Genomic DNA, 18,437 nt, shown 5'->3' on the forward strand with positions numbered 1-18,437 from the left:
ACAAATCATTCCAGGTCTGCCCATCCAGAACGGTGACCGGCATGGCGGTGAGATCGCGTCCATGGCGCTCGCCCTGCTGAAGGCCGTGTCCAGCTTCAAGATCAGGCACAGGGGAGACCACAAGATGCACCTCAGGATAGGCATCCACTCAGGTCAGCACTGCACTTCAAACTGTTTCCGCATGGTGCGCTGGTATCCTATATTACACAACTTCTCGCTGCCGAGGCATGTATAATGGTATGGTTTACCTCTCTAGCCAAGTCACCAATCACTACCGTTGACTCTTTTCCGTTATATTTTGTCGTTAACTCTGTGGTTTAGCTCTTCAATTGCATTGACGATGGACGACGATGCAGTTACAGTTCCATTGGTTACTGACTGAAAGGTAGTGCCCTTGACCATGAAGTAATTCCACTTGCTGCATTGTCACAACGTTGCCAACATCAGTATCTGAAAATATTTGTAGAAGGCAAAAAAAAAAAAAACATTTCAAACTAAAATCGTTTCCTAATTTGACAAAATGCTCGTTCGGATCCGTGTCCACCAATTTGTCCGTTAATTCAAATACCAGTCACAATTTCTTCCCCCGAACTGGTACACCTCTGGTAGCCGGTCGACCTACGTCCATTGTCTCCAGAAAAAATCTATATTTGGATCAATCCGAGTATAGGAAAGAGCTCTCAACACCCTCTCGGCCTGCCTTCTCCTATCCTCTACTAGGCTTCGGGAAGAGTCTGGAAATAGTAGAAAATGGCCAAATAGACAGCCAGGAGCTGGTTCGCGCTACGAGAGCAGTTTGCCGTTTTATTCTCTTATAGCGCAGAGTAACTCCCCCGGCATATCATCTATTTGGCCAATTTCTACTCTTTCCTGAAGCCCGGTACATGCTAACCTTCCTCAACAAAATAGGATGAAAATAGCTTTTGTTAATTGCATTTACGCAAACGGACATTTCTACACACATGACTTGCACCCCGCGGCCTGTGAGTGAGTGTCCCGGCTGGGTGTACCTCAGGGCAGCACTCTGGGGACACCGCAGGAAACGGTAATAGGCTGCGCTGAATGATGAGTCACCACGTAATGAGAGCTAGCAAGATGGCTGCAGAAATTGTAAAGGTACCCAAAAGACTATGGAAAGGCCACTGTAAACGCATGATTTCCGTGCATGATTCTCTGTAAAGGATATGCCTTTAAGCATCTAAAAGTCGCGAAAGGCACCGTGAAAGTTGGAAAATAAATGCCCTTTACGAACTTCCGGAAGGTCCACGTTAAGGTAATCTTTACGTTTACGTTTAGGGGCCTTAAAGGTGCGGAAAGTGGGAAGAAACGCGGCCTTTACGCTCGGTTTAAGCGTGCTTAAATATTAATTTTCGTCCCGTGCTGGGTACACTCCAGGAAACGGTAATAGGCTATGTTGAAAGATGATTCACCGCGTAATGAAAGCTAGACAGATGACTGCAGCTAGCCTCTACCAGGCTTCGGGAGGGTGCTGGAAATTGGCCAACTTGATAGCCTGAGAGATAACATGCCAGGGGAGTTGGTCCGATAGAGAGTACAGTTTGCCGCACCAGACTGTACTCTCTAGCAGACCAACTCCCCTGGTATGTGTTAGTTATCTCTCTATTTGGCCAATTTCTACTCTTTCCAGCCGCCTCCCGAAGCCTGGCAGAGGCTAGACTGTTGCCGAAAGCTTCTCCCCAGAGGGGAACTTGTTTGAGGAAAAAATGGCTCATTATTTCTAAGCCCCGCTGAAAGCTTCTTGAGTCATCAAGTCGTTTTCTCTCCTTGATGTTATAAGGGTCAATTCTTCTGCCTAAGCCCGGTGCGTCAATTCACCACGCGAAAATGGGTTAGCGGAAAATGAGAAATGGATAGGCTTCGCTGACTCATCAATTCCCGTATTGGTTTTGTCATCAAGGCTGCACGTTTTCTATACAGGGCTAGAAATAAACTGGTGGATGTCCCAACTACTAAGTAACTAATACCAGCCCAGAAGAGAACAAGAAATAGCCATGCATTCAAGTACCAGAGTTATCAACCAAGGATTGAGGTGTTCAAGAATTCATTCTTTCCTAGAACTATCGCAGAGTGGAACTCACTGTCACCAGGTACAGTAGGGGCATTGTCAATAGATAGCTTTAAACAATGTCTAGAGCTAGAAGTTCAAGGGTTAGGTGTAACAAGTCGATCGGTGTAATATAGCCAGCTGCCGCCGCGCCGCGTGCCTGCGAAGCTGGTGTGTTACGCCGAAAGGCGGTTATACCGGCTATACAGATACAGATACAGATACAGAAATTCATTTCTTGGAATAGGTGCACTGGTGCACCCAACTTAAAAAAACTGGGTTCACAAAAAAATTGTTTGGGTGCACCATATAGAATTTTAGCAAAAACTACTTATGTTTCATTTATAAAGAAAAATTCTACAACAAGGATTTTCTTGTTTTTCTGACGCTTAAATGTCAACAATATGATGTATTACTAAAGTAGTATACATTTAACATCTTTACATACGTAAAATGTTTGGGTGCACGGGTGCACCCAAAGAAAAAATTGGGTGCACAGCTCCAATTTTGGGTGCACTAAGGTGCACATGCACCCAGTATTTCAAGCCCTGCTTCTGTATGTGGAGGAATTCCTGGAAGCAGTGGCTGATTCACTTGTGCGTCATGTACATGTATTTTGCGTATTATAACCTATTATTGTGACGTGCTTCATCATCATTATTTTGCATGTTCGCGTGCATTTAATTTGACGGTTTCATGATTAGAATTGTAATATTATTTCGTGACTTCTACGTCAAAACTATCTACATGTAATCTATAAAGGTCTTCATTCATTCATTGAGTCAAACCAAATATTTCTTCATCGAAGTGGTCACAAGATGAAGTTCAATAAAAGTACTTATTAGAGGTAGCATTAGTAGTATTACTTTAGGGTCATATTTACTGTTTACTATTATTTCATCATTTCCAATATTCTTGGAATCAGCCATCGGGCATGAATTTGCAACAAACCTTGAAACTAAAGATTTCAAACCCACCGCGGTTCGTTGTGCAGTCCACACAGTCTCTACATTTCCATCAGTAGCACACTAGTACTTGCGCAATAGGATTGTTTGTTTTTAAATAAGTGTACTCTTGTAACTCCAAAAAGCAGTTACTCAAGCAACTGGATATGATTATGATATGAAAATCATATCCAGTTGCTTGAGTAACTGCTTTTTGGCGTATCGTATTACCTGGATGTCTAACCTTCATCGACGTACTCTTGTAACTGTTAATATGTTGCATGTTGTTGATATCGTGTGGTGACTGCGTCGAGTATTGTATATATTTGTATATGCGTGAATACGAGGAATACTAGCGGTGGATCCTAATTGGTTTCAAAGTTCTGAAGAAAGTTTTGTACCCCCTTTTTGCAGGTCCGTGCTGCGCAGGCGTGGTGGGACTGAAGATGCCCCGGTACTGTCTGTTTGGTGACACGGTGAACACCGCGTCACGGATGGAATCCCACGGGCAAGGTCAGGGTCACCTTCGTGTCTTATCTTGAAAGTTCATCTGTGTTGGTAGAAGTCATTATGAAGTAAGTTTAAACTGTAATTTCCAACACAACAAAAATTGGACTCACCCAAATTTTCGACTGTACAACTCCAGTCTTTTTCAAGGAATGAACAATCCACCGCTTCCGTGACGTCACGCAGATAACACACGTGACTCCGTGAGCAGTGGATCATAGGTTGCAGAAAGTCTGTGGCGCCCCCCGTCTCTGTTGAGGGATGGCTGCATCTTGATCTTCGTGTCTTATATAAAAGATATGTTCCACAGGATTAGACCTTTAGATAAATAGAAATATTCGTATTCCTTCTTACTTGGTGACACGGTGAACACCGCGTCACGGATGGAATCCCACGGGCAAGGTCAGGGTCATTATTACTCCTTCAACCGGCATGTCCATGTCTTATATAAAAGATACGTTCCCCAGCTTCAGACCTTTAGATAGATAGAAATATTCGTATTCCTTATTCCTTGGAGACACGATGAACACCGCGTCACGGATGGAATCCCACGGGGAAAGTCAGGGTCATGATCACACCTTCAACCGTCATGTCCATTTTTTTTCTATTCCAACTTTTATTAAATTACAAATGTCAAACCCTTCAGACATAGTTTTAGACATAGTTATAGTTCTAGACAGCTACCTTTATCATGTAGACTTTAGTTATTTTATATTCTATTTCATTGTTCTTTTATGTTTTGTAATTTGCAATTAGCCTCCGGGCACGAATTTACAATAAACTTTTCAATATATTACAAGACGTGGTGACGGCACACTCAGGTTTTTTTTCTCAACTTATTTTCATGCCGCCACTAACGCAGACATATGCATAAACGTACAACAGACATATCCATTTTCACCTGTGGCTTTACCACATTTGTGAAAAGATTGACATAAAGGTTGACGTAACTTTTTTTAGATGTCAGTCCTGAGACCAGACTGTAAGGTTTGAACCACTCACACCTGGAACGACCCCAGGTCTTTTCGACAAGGGATTCGAACCAGAACCTTGAACCACCTTGCCATCATTTTCCAGCAGCCCACGGAGTCTGATAGAGGCTACTCACTGCCGGCCTGTGCTATCAACTTGACGAATCGCTCTGTCCACACCGACTCAAAGCCTGTCAGTTTGGCCTTCTCCCGACTGTTCTACCCTCATTCAAACCCCGCAGATGTCGTTGAACCCAGTGTAAGAGTGAAATGTCAAATGTTTGACCATGAACTTGTTTACACGGCTTGCCACAAGATACCGGATCTGACAGAAAAATGTCTTTGTTCCCCACGCATCCATTGTGGCATTCACACTCCCTGTCCAAGCCATTATATCATTTTGAAGGAGATTCTGTATTTATAGTGACCTTGTAGTCAACCCTCGCTAACTATCGGGGATCCACCGAGCAAATTAACACAGGTGCCATCCCGGGGTTGTCGAATTCCCGGCCAGAGGGACACCGTGGCCCCGGCAACGTCACAAAAGCGACATCGGACCGAACACAAAAACTCATTCACGCCGCGGCCGTCCCTCAGCGCGCTGTGTTTGTTTTTCCCACCCTTTTGGGACAGTTTGTTGGCGCTACCTTCACAATACCGCACCATGCAGTTCGTGTTGCTGAACATCTTCTATTATTCCCATTCTATACTTGGTGGTGGCGATTAGAGCGATATAATTGTACATTTGTGGGTAACGGAAATCACTCTTGCAGTAGCTATAGGCCATAACTTTTGTAAATTCTCAGAACGTTGGATGACAAAAGACTGCAAGTTGGTGTTGTTGAACATCTTCTATTGTGGAGATGCCCAATCTATACTTGGTGGTGGAGATTAGAGCGATATAATTGTACATTTGTGGGTAACGGAAATCACTCTTGCAGTAGCTATAGGCCATAACTTTTGTAACTTCTCAGAACGTTGGATGACAAAAGACTGCGAGTTGGCCGGTTGATGAACATCTTCTATTGTGGAGCTGCCCATTCTATACTTGGTGGTGGCAATTAGAACGATATAATTGTACATTTGTGGGTAACGGAAATCACTCTTGCAGTAGCTATAGGCCATAACTTTTGTAAATTCTCAGAACGTTGGATGACAAAAGACTGCAAGTTGGTTTTGTTGAACATCTTCTATTGTGGAGATGTCCATTCTATACCTGGTGGTGGAGATTAGAACGGTATTGTACATTTGTGGGTAACGGAAATTACTCTTGCCCTAGGCAAGGAGATTTCAACAGAAAGTTCCTCACACTGGGCCATAACTTTCTTAACTTATTAGAAAGTTTGATGACCAAAGACTGGTTACAAATATCAAGTAGTAACACCCTTTTGGGACAGTTTGTTGGCTCTACCTTCACAATACCGCACCATGCAGTTGTTGTTGTTGAACATCTTCTATTATTCCCATTCTATACTTGGTGGTGGCAATTAGAACGATATAATTGTACATTTGTGGGTAACGGAAATCACTCTTGCAGTAGCTATAGGCCATAACTTTTGTAAATTCTCAGAACGTTGGATGACAAAAGACTGCAAGTTGGTGTTGTTGGACATCTTCTATTGTGGAGGTGCCCATTCTATACTTGGTGGTGGCGATTAGAACGGTATAATTGTACATTTGTGGGTAACGGAAATCACTCTTGCAGTAGCTATAGGCCATAACTTTTGTAACTTCTCAGAAAGTTGGATGACAAAAGACTGGTTTAAACTAGAAAGGCCAATATTTGCTTTGGAGCAAATACAGCGATGGGTTCACCACATTTTACGACATGGCAGGGAAAGAATGGGAAACACAAGGGAAAACAATGATTTACATTGATATAACTATAATATGAAGTAAAATACAACTAAAACAACAGTTGGATAGCTATTCCCTACTTTATTGGTTAGGATTTTTAATTGCATAATGCAAACTGTTGATTTTCAAAATAAAAAAAAACGTCCATGCCCGGCATTCCAATGCTGGAGCAGGAAAGCTTGAAATACCTACCAAAACACTTGAATACAGACATACTGTCAGTATGGAAATGCTTCTGTGCAGGTGTTAATCAAGTTAAATCCCAACAGCCAATCAGCAAGAAGTATAGAGGAAAGCTGCATGCCTATTGGTTGATGCCCTGCATTCCATTGTGATGACTCATGCCCAAACGTGGTAAACAAGGCACACTAATACAGTAATACATTTGCTATAACACAGCCAAAAAACTCAAATAAAACCATTCTAAAAGCCTGTATCACAATAATTTAAAAAACGCCTAGGGGTATTTGCCCACTGTACCTCCATACCAAATTTCAGGACCTTGGGCCCTAAAATGAAGAAGCTGAATCCATTTAAAAAATGGCAGGAGAAGAAGGAGGAGGAGAAGAAGAAACATCAGAAAAAGCAATATGGTTTCACCACAGCACTTCGTGGTGTGGTGAACCCATAAATATCAAGTAGAAACAGTATGGTAACCTTCTGAGTTACGCCTCGGTTACATTCGTCGTAGTACAGTTTTGATGATGTTGAAATTTCACATTAGCTCATAATTTTGCAACTTGATTATAAAAGTTAAAAGGCCAAAGACTGGCTACACATATCAAATAATAATAGAAATGTGTGTAAACTTATTAGATGGTCCAAGATTTGTTACAATCAATATCAAATAATAACTTGCATATCGATGCCCGATAGTGTTAACTGCATGCAATGTAAGCAAGCAATAGCTAACAACGTGGGCATACATAACAAATAAAACTAACAATTATTAGTAATATATTTCTACTTTTTGTTACTAGACAATTACTTTATTTTATTTTGTTTTGTTTTATTTTATTTTATTTAAGATGTACCACATTTGTGGAAGGATTGACATAACAGGTGACTATCACCTCTTCAAGATGTCAAACCTGAGACCAGACTGTAATGTTTGAACCGCTCACACCGGGAAGGTCCCCTACTCTTTTCGATAAGTGCGGTGGGATCTTTAACGTGCGTGGGGTGTGGCTCTCCCAAACACGGGTTACGCACTGTACTACAATCATACAAGATCATCTTTATAAATTATTTATTTATTTATTTATTTATTAAATCTTCTAGCGCTGAAGATCCACTGCAGCCAGGAGTGTAAAAACGTCCTGGACAGACTTGGGGGATACCACTTGGTCAAGAGGGGTGTGATCACCATGAAGGTCAGTTTTGTACATTATGTATTATATAGTATTTGACGTCACGTCCACAATGCTGTTAATTTTTTTAAATTTATTCCAACATGTAATCACAAGATGTGGTGACGGCACACTCAAGTTTTTCAACTTATATTAATGCCGCCACCAACACGGGACAATACAATACTCATTTACACCTGAGCGAAGTGAGGAAAGTCGTGTAAAGTGCCTTTCCAAGGGTACAAGATCAGTGGCATGTCAGGACTCGAACCCGGGACCTCTTGGTTTCGAGTCGAGTTCGAGTCCTGCCGCTACGCCACACGACCCCACGACTGTTAATGTGCACTTGTATAAGATGACTGCTAGTGAATATACAGGTACAGATGTACCTCGCAACTTCCAGGTTTAACCTAATCTCCAAGCAGATCTTTTTTTTTGGGGGGGGGGGTAAGACAGTATCAAATTGGCCAGTAAATGCATACAGACTGGCCAATTTGATACTGTCTTTCCCCCCACCAAAAGATCTGCTTGGAGATTAGTTTCACCATCCAACATGGCGGACGATACTTACGTCATAGTCACGTGGGTGCAGACAGTGCCGATGTCACCATTACGTTTGACCATTGTAGGCTATAGTTACATGTTACACTGAAGCGAGGCCTCATAAAAGTACTTTCCCACACTTCAATCTCAAAAATTCCTCTGCAACAGAAAGTTACAGGGGTTGACCAGCTCAAACTCCGTAATTAGATAGTTTTAGATTCTATCTGAAAAGTATTCAAGCTGTAACAAAATGTGCACGAAAAAAAAAAAGATTTCAAAAGACTAGAATTGTTCATTTTGAGGTCCTCTGTGCGTAACGCAATGCGCCGTCAGGCCAACACCATTTTGGGTCGTAACATTTTTTTTTCAAGTTTCTGACGACGTTTTTACCCAGATCCTTCGGTCAGAAACCGATTAATGATCCTTTCCATCATCTTCCCTTCCCATATCTACTCGGGGACTAATTTTCGTTTGCTGCAAATACGACGTGCCTCAATTTAGATCCATGTTTACCAAATGATGGGAAGCTTCAAGAAATTTAAGTATCGGCCTGGGACTTGGCGGGAAGCGGCAAAATTGTAGCCTCCTGTGCAGGCCTCCGGGCGGGTGGGAGTTTTGATACTGCGTTTTGTAGATTTTTTTAACGCGATTTTTGCCGGCCATCCTACAGCCAGCCGCCTAGAGCAGGTTTGTACCCGCCATGGCAAGCAAAAAGAACAAAACGGCCAAAGAACGCGTTAAAAATTCTCCAAAACGCAGTATCAAAACTCCCACCCGCCCGGAGGCCTGCACAGGAGGCTAGCAAAATTGGCTTTCGCTAAGGTAATAGAGGCGCCAGTTTGTATTGATTGGTTAAGCCTTGCCTAAGAGCCTGATCGATCTTAGCTGGAGCAACTGTACAGATATGTCATCAACACGGCAGAATTCAGCTGGCCATGGTTGTTACTGACCCTTTCCCCCCTTAAAGGCGATTTAAGAGCAGAAAAACTGGATTATCAGAGCCAATTTGCTGGTCAATTTTTAAATGTAGTATTAAAAGTTGGATCAATCTTATCACATAGAGAATATTGATATCTTTGAGACAAAAATGTAATATCGCTGAAGGAAAGCAAACCTTGGCACCTGTCTTTCACTCTTTCTTTCTTTTGGTCAAATGTCATAGAAGAGGGCTTAATGGTTATGAAATGGCGGACTTGGAGCAAGTCAACGTGTATTCGTAGAGCAATATCATGTACGCGTTATGCAAAATTCACCTGCCCTGTTACGGTAAAAGCTATCTCAGATTCCCGTCGGCAGTTGTTCTGTCATAGTCTGCTTGAACGTCCCACGACGTCACGAAGGTACGATGTCCTACATATTGCCCCCTCCCCACCTGACGCCCCCCTCCCCACCTGACGCCCCCCTCCCCACCTGACGCCCCACTCCCCACCACCAGCGGCTAGCTCAGGACACGACAGACGCCCGCTGATGAGCGCCGTCCCTGGGGACGAGTTTGCGGTCGTGTCTGAGGCCGTTAATCCGCCAATTTCCCGCCCGCCGTGATTACACACATCCTTCTTCATTTCTACTGAGAGCGGGACAGAGGTAATCTCCAAGCAGATCATACGGCGGCAAGGCAGTATCCATTGGCTGATTAGCCACAGACAGAAGGTGAGGTGGATGTGCAAACTCCTCTGGCTTATGGATACTGCCTTGCCACCGAAAGGGATCTGCTTGGAGATTAGGACAGAACTCTCCAAGCAGAGGACCTGAACGCAAGCAGCACGTATTTTGAAGTAAACTGTTTTCTGCTTGACAGAAGGCCGATAGGAGAGGGAGAGAGAAATCTATCCTCAGACAAGGTTTCCTTTTTGGTTGTTAAGTGATCTTAAGTTATAGGAGTTTTAGATCTAAAGTTTGAGAACACGAGTTGGTTTCGTCCCTCTGTGACCTGAACGTAAGCAGCCCGTATTTTGAAGTAAACTGTTTTCTGTTTGACAGCAGGCTGATAGACGAAAGGAGAGAGAAAGCCATCCCCAGACAAGGTTTCCTATTTGGTTGTTAGGCTATAGGAGTTTAAGAAGTTTGGGAACACGAGTCAGTTGGTTTCGTCCTGTGTGACCTGAACGCAAGCAGCACGTATTTTGGAAGTAAACTGACAGAAGGCTGCTAGAGGAAGGGAGAGAAATCTAATGTTGGATCTTGTACAGGAAAAAGTTCTCAACATCCACTCAGCCTGCCTTCTCGTAGCCTCTACGAGGTTTCGGGAAGAGACTGGAAAGAGTAGACGATTTGGTTTCGTCCCTCTGTCGCTCTGACCTGAACGCAAGCAGCTCGTATTTTGGAAATAAACTGACAGCAGGCTGATAGAGAAGGGGAGAGAGAAATCCATCCCCAGACAAGGTTTCCTTTTTGGTTGTTAAGTTGTAGGAGTTTGATATGAGTTTGAGAAGTTTGAGAACACGGGTTGGTTTCGTCCTGTGTGACCAGCACGTATTTTGGAAGTAAACTGTTTTCTGTTTAACAGGAGACTGATAGAGAAGGGAGAGAGAAATCCATCCCCAGACAAGGTTTTCTATAGGTTGTAGGAGTTTGAGAACACGAGTTGGTTTCGTCCCTCTGTCTGTGCCCGTATTTTGGGAGTAAACTGTTTTCTGTTTGACAGAAGGCTGATAGAGGAAGGGAGAGAGAAATCCATCCCCAGACAAGGTTTCCTATTTGGTTGTTACTAAATAATGTTAGGTTGTAGGAGTTTGAGAAGTTTGGGAACACGAGTTGGCTTCGTCCTGTGTGACCTGAACGCAGGCAGCGCGTATTTGTAAGGTAAACTGACGGTTAGGGCCCAAACTGACAGAAGGCTGATAGAGGAAGGGAGAGAGAAATCCATCCTCAGACAAGGTTTCCTATTTGGTTGTTAGGTTGTAGGAGTTTGAGAAGTTTGAGAACACGGGTTGGTTTCGTCCTGTGTGACCAGCACGTATTTTGGAAGTAAACTGTTTTCTGTTTGACAGCAGGCTGATAGTGTAAGGGAGAGAGAAATCCATCCCCAGACAAGGTTTCCTATTTGGTTGTTAGGTTGTGTGAGGTCGGGGGACGGGCGCGCGCGATGATCTGAGCCCGATTAATCATCACGGGGCGTGTCGGCCTCCCTCCCTGCCCAGCCCGGCCGGCGCCAGAGGAGCGCGGCCCGCAGTCGTCAGTTGACCAGAGTCAGGAGGTTGGCACGAGAAAGAATTCCTTCCCCGTCAGGAATGGTGTAAACATCACATAGCGATACCCTAGATCACAGTAATCTCCGGGGGAATCGCTGGCCCTGATACTAGTACGCACGGGGAGAGAACATGGCGACCACGCCGTGAAGCATTGCCGTAACCAGTGTAAAAATTTTTGTAACCGGTTAAACCTGTTTGTAACCGGTGTAAACCTGTTTGTAACCGGTGTAAAAATGTTTGTAACCGTGGTAAAAGAAAGAGGTAAAAAAAGAGGTAGAGCTAGCCTGTGGCTACCTGTTGTAAGCGGTGTAAACCTGTTTGTAACCGGTGTAAAGCTGTTTTAACCGGTGTAAACCTGTTTGTAACCGGTGTAAACCTGTTTGTAACCCGTGCAAACCAGTTAATAACCAGCGTTAACCTGTTTGTAACTAGCGTAAATCTGTTGTAAGCGGTGTCAACCTGTTTCAACCGGTGTAAACCTGTTTGTAACCGGTGTAAACCTGTTTGTAACCGGTTTAAACCTCTTTTCAATCGATGTAAACCTATTTGTAACCGTATTAAACCTCTTTTCAATCGGTATAAACCTGTTTTAACCGGTTCTAACTTAGATTGATTCAACTTACTACATTAAAAGAATGACCAGAAAATTGACATTAAAAATCCAGTTTTGCTGCCCTGAAATTACATTGGAATGCCCTTAAAAAGCCTATACCTGAACTTAACTTGACTCTGGACTCAGCCCTGTCGGGTTAAATAAGGACTTGAACTGTTGACGTCCAGGGGTTAATTGCACCCGTGTATGCATGCTGAGTCGCCCGCTAACTTTATGGCGAACGCGTTAGTCCAACTGTCAACTTCCGAGCGTTACAAAATGACAGGCAGTTTTTTTAAGCCCCTGTCACACACAGCCGAAAATAGAACACTAGCCGAACTCCCCCAACCATGGTTAGGAGTAGGTCGGGAGCAAGGTCGACACTGTTTATAATATTTCTTATGAAACTTGACAAACAATGTATCATTAGCCCAATATGTTCTTACATCTATAACTGCCTAAAGAAGCGAGAAGAAGTTGCGAGAAGAAGTTGAACTTGTAAATAGTAATGTTAGACCACATTAGTATGTATAGTTTAAGTGTCATTGCTGTATTCTTTTTCTCCTGTTTATTCGTGACCTGTACTTAGCTTGTTAGAGCACAAACGTTCAATAAAGGTCTTTCATTCATTCATTCATTCATTCATTCATTCATTCATTCATTTTATAATAGCTTCGCCGGTCGAATGTTCTAAAATGTTTAAACATTTGGGTGTGGACGGGAGGTTCGGGCATTGATGGCTGGTGGTTGGCTGGTACTTCATTTCAAATCTAAGATTTATACAAATTTCTTCAGATATCCTACGAATGCAATAAATTTTATTTATACCCATTGTATAACGTAAAAAGAGCAGGGTATGTTCTATTTTAATAACACACGAGGCCAAAACAGTCGCCGCTGTTTATTTTTTCCGCTCTTGACATGGCGCCGTTTCCAAAAGCAGAACCGTACCCTGCGCAGTGAGGATGATGTTGCGTATTAAAATAATTTTGGTGACGTCAAAGATCAGAAGACGGTAGTAAAATATGAGTAGCAAAGTTCTTTGATCACAATCATTTATTTTTACGAGCCGACGTTTCGATGACCGTCTGTCATCTTCATCAGGGCAATTCTGACTGATCTGTATGTCACAATTGCACTACGTTCGGAAATGCATTGTTAACAGTACAAACTAGCTTTTAAAAGTGCACTGTGAACCGAGTAACAGTGCACAGTTGTGAACCATGTAACACCTTTAGTGCACTATGCACCAAGTAACATCTAGTTGACTTGTCTACTAGAGAGAACATTTTGCCGCACCCGGCCCGGGAGCGGCAAACTGTACTCTCCCGCAGACCAACTTCATCGGCATGTTATCTCTCCATTGGCCGATGTCTACTCTTTCCAGTCGCCTCCCAAGGCCTGGTAGAGACTACCTGATCCTAACCTAACCCATTCAGACATAGAACTAGCTAGGCACTGAGTCTGGGTACGACACGAGCCAGTTTTGCGTTGTGGGGGGTTCGGACGAAGGTCCACTTTTTATCTAAAGGTCCAAGATCTTTCTTTAAAAGATGGACTGATTCGTGTCACCAGCGAGGCTAGAATTGTAGGAAAACTGCTCACTTTTTCATTGAAAAAAGTTATCGCTGATTTTTTTCTTTTAAATCCTCTAAAAACGTAGGAAATTCCATTTCAGAAGGTTCATTTTTCAAATTTCCCGGACCCCCTAGGAACCTCGCGCCTTCGGCGCTCGCTGGTCGCTCAAGCAGTGGGAAGAACCCCCCCCCCTTCAAAATCCTGGCTACGGGCATACGATACGAGCCACATTTGCGTGGTAGGGCGGGCATGCCGCGCGTTCCTACCGCTGACCACTGACACCGTCACACGGCGACAACGACGAGATTTAATATCAGCTATTTCTATCCGCTCTGTCGGTCAAGTACCTAAATGTGGGTTCCTGCCCACCACACACACTACTCAAACATTCTAGAGTCGTAAAACAGGTCTGAAAAGGTTTTGAGCTATAGATAGATAGATAGCCTTCCATGCCCTATCAGGCTAACTACGTATACGAAGTTATACGTATACATAGAAGATTTGATTCGAATGAAATCTCATCTGTGTTGGTAGAATACATCATTCCATGGTTGTAAAATGTATCTGTATCAGTATAGCCGGTATAACCGCCCTTCTGCGTAACACACCAGATTCGCAGGCACGCGGCGCGGCGGCAGCTAGCTATATCACACCGAACGACTTGTTACACTCAATCTTTGCACATTTAAGTGCAGGAGTTGTTTAAAGCTTTCTAGTGATGTAAATGCAAATGTAAGCTTTGTTGCAACACAACAGATATGCCTTAATAGGTTAGTATTAGGAGCAGGTGCTGTTCTATCCATGAAGGCGTATTTCCCCCAGTCACGGTTCTGGATACGCGTGGAACCACGTGCTTCATCCAGAACCATGCCCAGACAGGCACGGTTCTGGATCCATAAAGCACGGTTCTGGATACGACAGTTACGTTTAGGAACGCATCATCACCGCATGGAAACGTCCATTGATAAATTCCCGCGTTCTTTCGGACTGTTACTCCCTCTTATCGTCCGTTTGTAGGTAGTTTTTAGGGCTTGGAAACCCGATTTTTCAAAGCCAATGTTCTAGTCATTTATCTACATACTGAGTTAAGACCACACTATCCCAATGTATATTGACCCTCATGGAACAAATATTTCCAAAATTCTGACGAAAAATGGTTACTAGCTGGAAGGGCCCTGGGCTGATGTTAGAGTACCACCCAGAAATAAAGGACCCATCTCGAGTATTGTTTCTGCAGTTTAAAGTGCCTAAAGTATTAAATACTGATTTAAATGTGCTAATGTGAAGCAGTATGTGTCTATATAAAAAAAAAGATTGCCTTATTCAGAATATTTCCAGTTTTGCTGCCTTGAAATCGCATTGGATGCCTTTACTAGTAATCTCGGAACCCAGAGCCTCACCACCGCATGGCAACGTCCATTGATTTAGACTCAAGACTCAAGAATTGTTTATTGATCAATGGCAGTAAACTTGATACAAGTCACTGAATTGCAAATCAATGTACATTTCATTATTTTAAAATCGAGAGTTTATAGTATTGCATATCAATTAAGTTAAAAATTCAGAGTCATTAAGAAGTTAAAATATAGTATCATTAGAAAGACTACATAGACCACAATAATTACGCATAATAAAACCACACCACAAAAGATTAAAAATTACGAGCAGAAGAACGATTAAAAGGTAGGCCCATGTGATACAAATATTTCAAATATTCCTAATAACTGATGATTGATAAATTCCCTGCGCTCTTGCACGATCTGCATGGGGGGGGGGGGTCCCGACAACGCTCTACGCTGAATTCGGAAACTTCTCGATTACGCTTTACGATGAATTCAAAGTGGCTACAACGCACTACGTAGAATTAAAACGGCGAATACGATCTACGCAAAATGCTCCAATTACGCTCTACGTTGAATATTAGAGCGGTCCGTCTACGCTCTACGTAGAATTACAATACTCAATTATTTAGCACCGTGTCCAAAATGCTCCCTTACTTCCCCACCATTCCCTACCACAAAAAAGCAATTTTACTACTAAAATCAAAGAACCCACATATTAGAAGAAGTGGGTAAATTCGTCTTCCACTGCCTAAAAAGAAGAAGTCAAACCCAGTAAAACTAGTACCATGCATGTTGTGGAATATAGTATAATGCTAGACGTAGATATATTCTCACATACCACTTTATTTTCTTTGTTATGTTGTTTGTAACTGCAATTAGGCCTCGGGCAAGTATTTGCAATAAACTTTCTATTACATGTACTAGTAAATCGGCCGATTACGCTGTACGGAAAAGGGCATGCGGGCCCCCTCTTATCACCCGTCTGTAGGTGGTACCTTTTAATCTCGAAACCCAGAGCTCCTATTTCATCCGACTTTGGCAGCGAACAAGGTCGAACATAATCTTAATTCAGACCATCTCAGCTGGAATGCCTGAGTCAACGCGAGAAAGATCTTATCGGGAGTGTCAATGTGATGGATGCCTTCACCCCGCCAAGTCCATGTCAGCCTGCCAGACTACTTTAGAAACCCATTAAAGGATCGTGAGAAGATACATCAGGTGTTGCTTCAAGTATAAGGCCAAGTCGTATTCAGTTCGTGCGATCGTCGCAAGGCATTTTTGGGATAGTTGTGCATACGTCGTACGAAATTCGTGAGAAGATACATCAGGTGTTGCGTCAACTACTTAGTATATGGGGCCAGGTCGCACTCGTTCGTTTGTACGATCGACGCACGAATCTTGGGATAGTTGTGCATACGTCGTACGAAATTCACTATACTGGCAAACTTTCAAACAGAAATTGAAGCAAACAGAATTTTTTTCTCATGCCATTCCTTTCTCGACTGTGACGATTTACCGACTGAACAAAGCAGTTCATTGGAGCAATTTCAATGCGGCAAATAAAAAAAAAATTCTGGGTAAGAAAATTTGTCGGATACTGATATTTACTGACATTTCGTAGCGCGTTTCCATCATCATTTCACTTCAAGAAATAGTTTGAAATAGTCCCTAAACAAGCTACACATATATATATATGCGAGTAGTCCCTTTATTGCTTGGTCCCACCAAACAAAGCTAGAGACAGCCTAAGTTACGAAACAAGCCATCGTATTCCATCAGCGACTTCGCCTTTTTGCCTCACAGATATCAGTATGCCATGGTTTAGGGTTGATTCAACATACTACATTTTGAAAATGGACAAGAAAATTGACTTTGAAAATCCAAGTGTAATTGCCTTGGTGCCTTTAAGTGAGCTACGGTCTGCTACTGTAATGTCCCATGCAACAGGTGGTCTGGCTTAGCTCCGTAACGTTTACTCAACAGTTATCTACTCGACTGTTCGTCTAATAATAGTTCTTGACTCTCCGAGACTCACTCGCAAGCTGAGGATATCTTAGTTAACCCTCTATCATCAATGTGAAGAGTCGGTTCAGAGGGTTTCCTCTGATTTCCCTTCCAAACATCTTTCATTACATCCTCGCTGATTGAGAAGTTGTCTGTATATTCCCACCAGTCACGTTAGAACTGACATGAGTAGATTTACTAGCGGGATGGGTTGGAATCGTGTCAGACAAGCGGTTCTTTCGTCCGTCTAACGTTACAAAAGTACTAACCGACATTTTTGTGGAAAGACTGTGCAAAGCGTTTGACAACCGAGCAGTTTTATTCGGTTAGTCCAATGAGTAACATCAGAGAGAAATTTCCCAGATTTCTCTTTGAAACCTAAAGTAAGCTTTAAAAAAACAAAAATCTTGTTCAGTTGTACAGACAAGTGGTTCTTTGGTCCGTCTAACGTTACAAAAGTACTAACCGACATTTTTGTGGAAAGACTAACTAGAAAATAAAGCGTTTGACAAGCGAGCAAGATATTTCAGTCTTACATCTTCGCGGTTAGTTCAATAAGTAAAATCAGAAAGAAATGTGCAAGATTTTTCTTTGAAACCTAAAGTAAGCTTTAAAAAACACAAATCTTGTTCAGTTTTAGCCCGTCATTCTCTCTGGTTTAGCCGGAAAGCACCACACAAGAGGAATTAAGCTGAACAAAGCACGCAATTTGGATACATAGTCCTCTCGATTTTGCGGTTATCATTAATAAGGCCTGGTTCATTCCCTGTACTGGCGAACTTTTAAACAAGCTCTCTTGTCGGTCCTTTTTGGGCACGATTTAGAAAATTTACAGGCTGAGCATAGCAGATTATTTGGTTACCGATTCCAGTTCATTTTACTCTTAAAATCTAAGGCTTGGTTCATTCACCATACTGGCGAACTTTCAAACAGAAATTGTAGAGGTTGAATTTTTTTCTCACTACTGGTACTACCAATCCTTTCTGGGTACAATTTACTGACTGAAGAAAGCGGTTCATTTGGGTACCGATTCCTCTTAATTTAGCTGTTATAATTTAGGGCAAAGTTCATTCACTGTCTGGCCAACTTTCCAACAGATTACCTGCTGAACGAAGCAGATGATTTGGCTACCGATTTCTCTTCTTTTTGCCGTAATAATCTTAGGCCTCACTGTACTGCCAACTTTCAAACAGGATGTTATGATTCTTTTCTGGTACTATTCCTTCTTTGAGCACGATTTATCGGCTGAACAAAGCAGCTAATTTGGCTACCGATTCGTCTTAATTCTACCGTTCACTCTACTGGCCAACTTTCAAATAGAAGTTGTGGGTTCTTTTCTCGTGCTGATCTTTCCCGAGCACGATTTCGCGGCCATTCCATCTGTCAGTGGTGCTGCCGGTTGTCTGTTGACTCGGGAAACGTGCGTCAGGAATTCCTGGCGAGCGCCGGGCCGGGGGAATAGGAAATTGTAGCGTCTGAGGTGGAAAATAATC

The 18,437-nt window shown here is 42.7% G+C and overlaps 1 protein-coding gene across 1 annotated transcript in view; it reads left to right on the top strand.

Annotated features, from left to right (window-relative positions):
• LOC109462683 (guanylate cyclase 32E-like) overlaps positions 1 to 18,437 on the top strand; it is a 42,005-nt gene that overhangs the window by 22,460 nt on the left and 1,108 nt on the right. The window contains exons 22-24 of the mRNA XM_019759243.1: positions 15 to 152; positions 3,424 to 3,522; positions 7,626 to 7,717. Of these exons, the coding sequence (XP_019614802.1) occupies positions 15 to 152; positions 3,424 to 3,522; positions 7,626 to 7,717 (329 nt within the window). The remainder of the gene's footprint in view (positions 1 to 14; positions 153 to 3,423; positions 3,523 to 7,625; positions 7,718 to 18,437) is intronic.

This window comes from Branchiostoma belcheri, unplaced genomic scaffold, assembly GCF_001625305.1.
Source record: "Branchiostoma belcheri isolate BF01 breed outbred unplaced genomic scaffold, Haploidv18h27 scaffold12, whole genome shotgun sequence".
Taxonomy (NCBI): domain Eukaryota; kingdom Metazoa; phylum Chordata; class Leptocardii; order Amphioxiformes; family Branchiostomatidae; genus Branchiostoma; species Branchiostoma belcheri.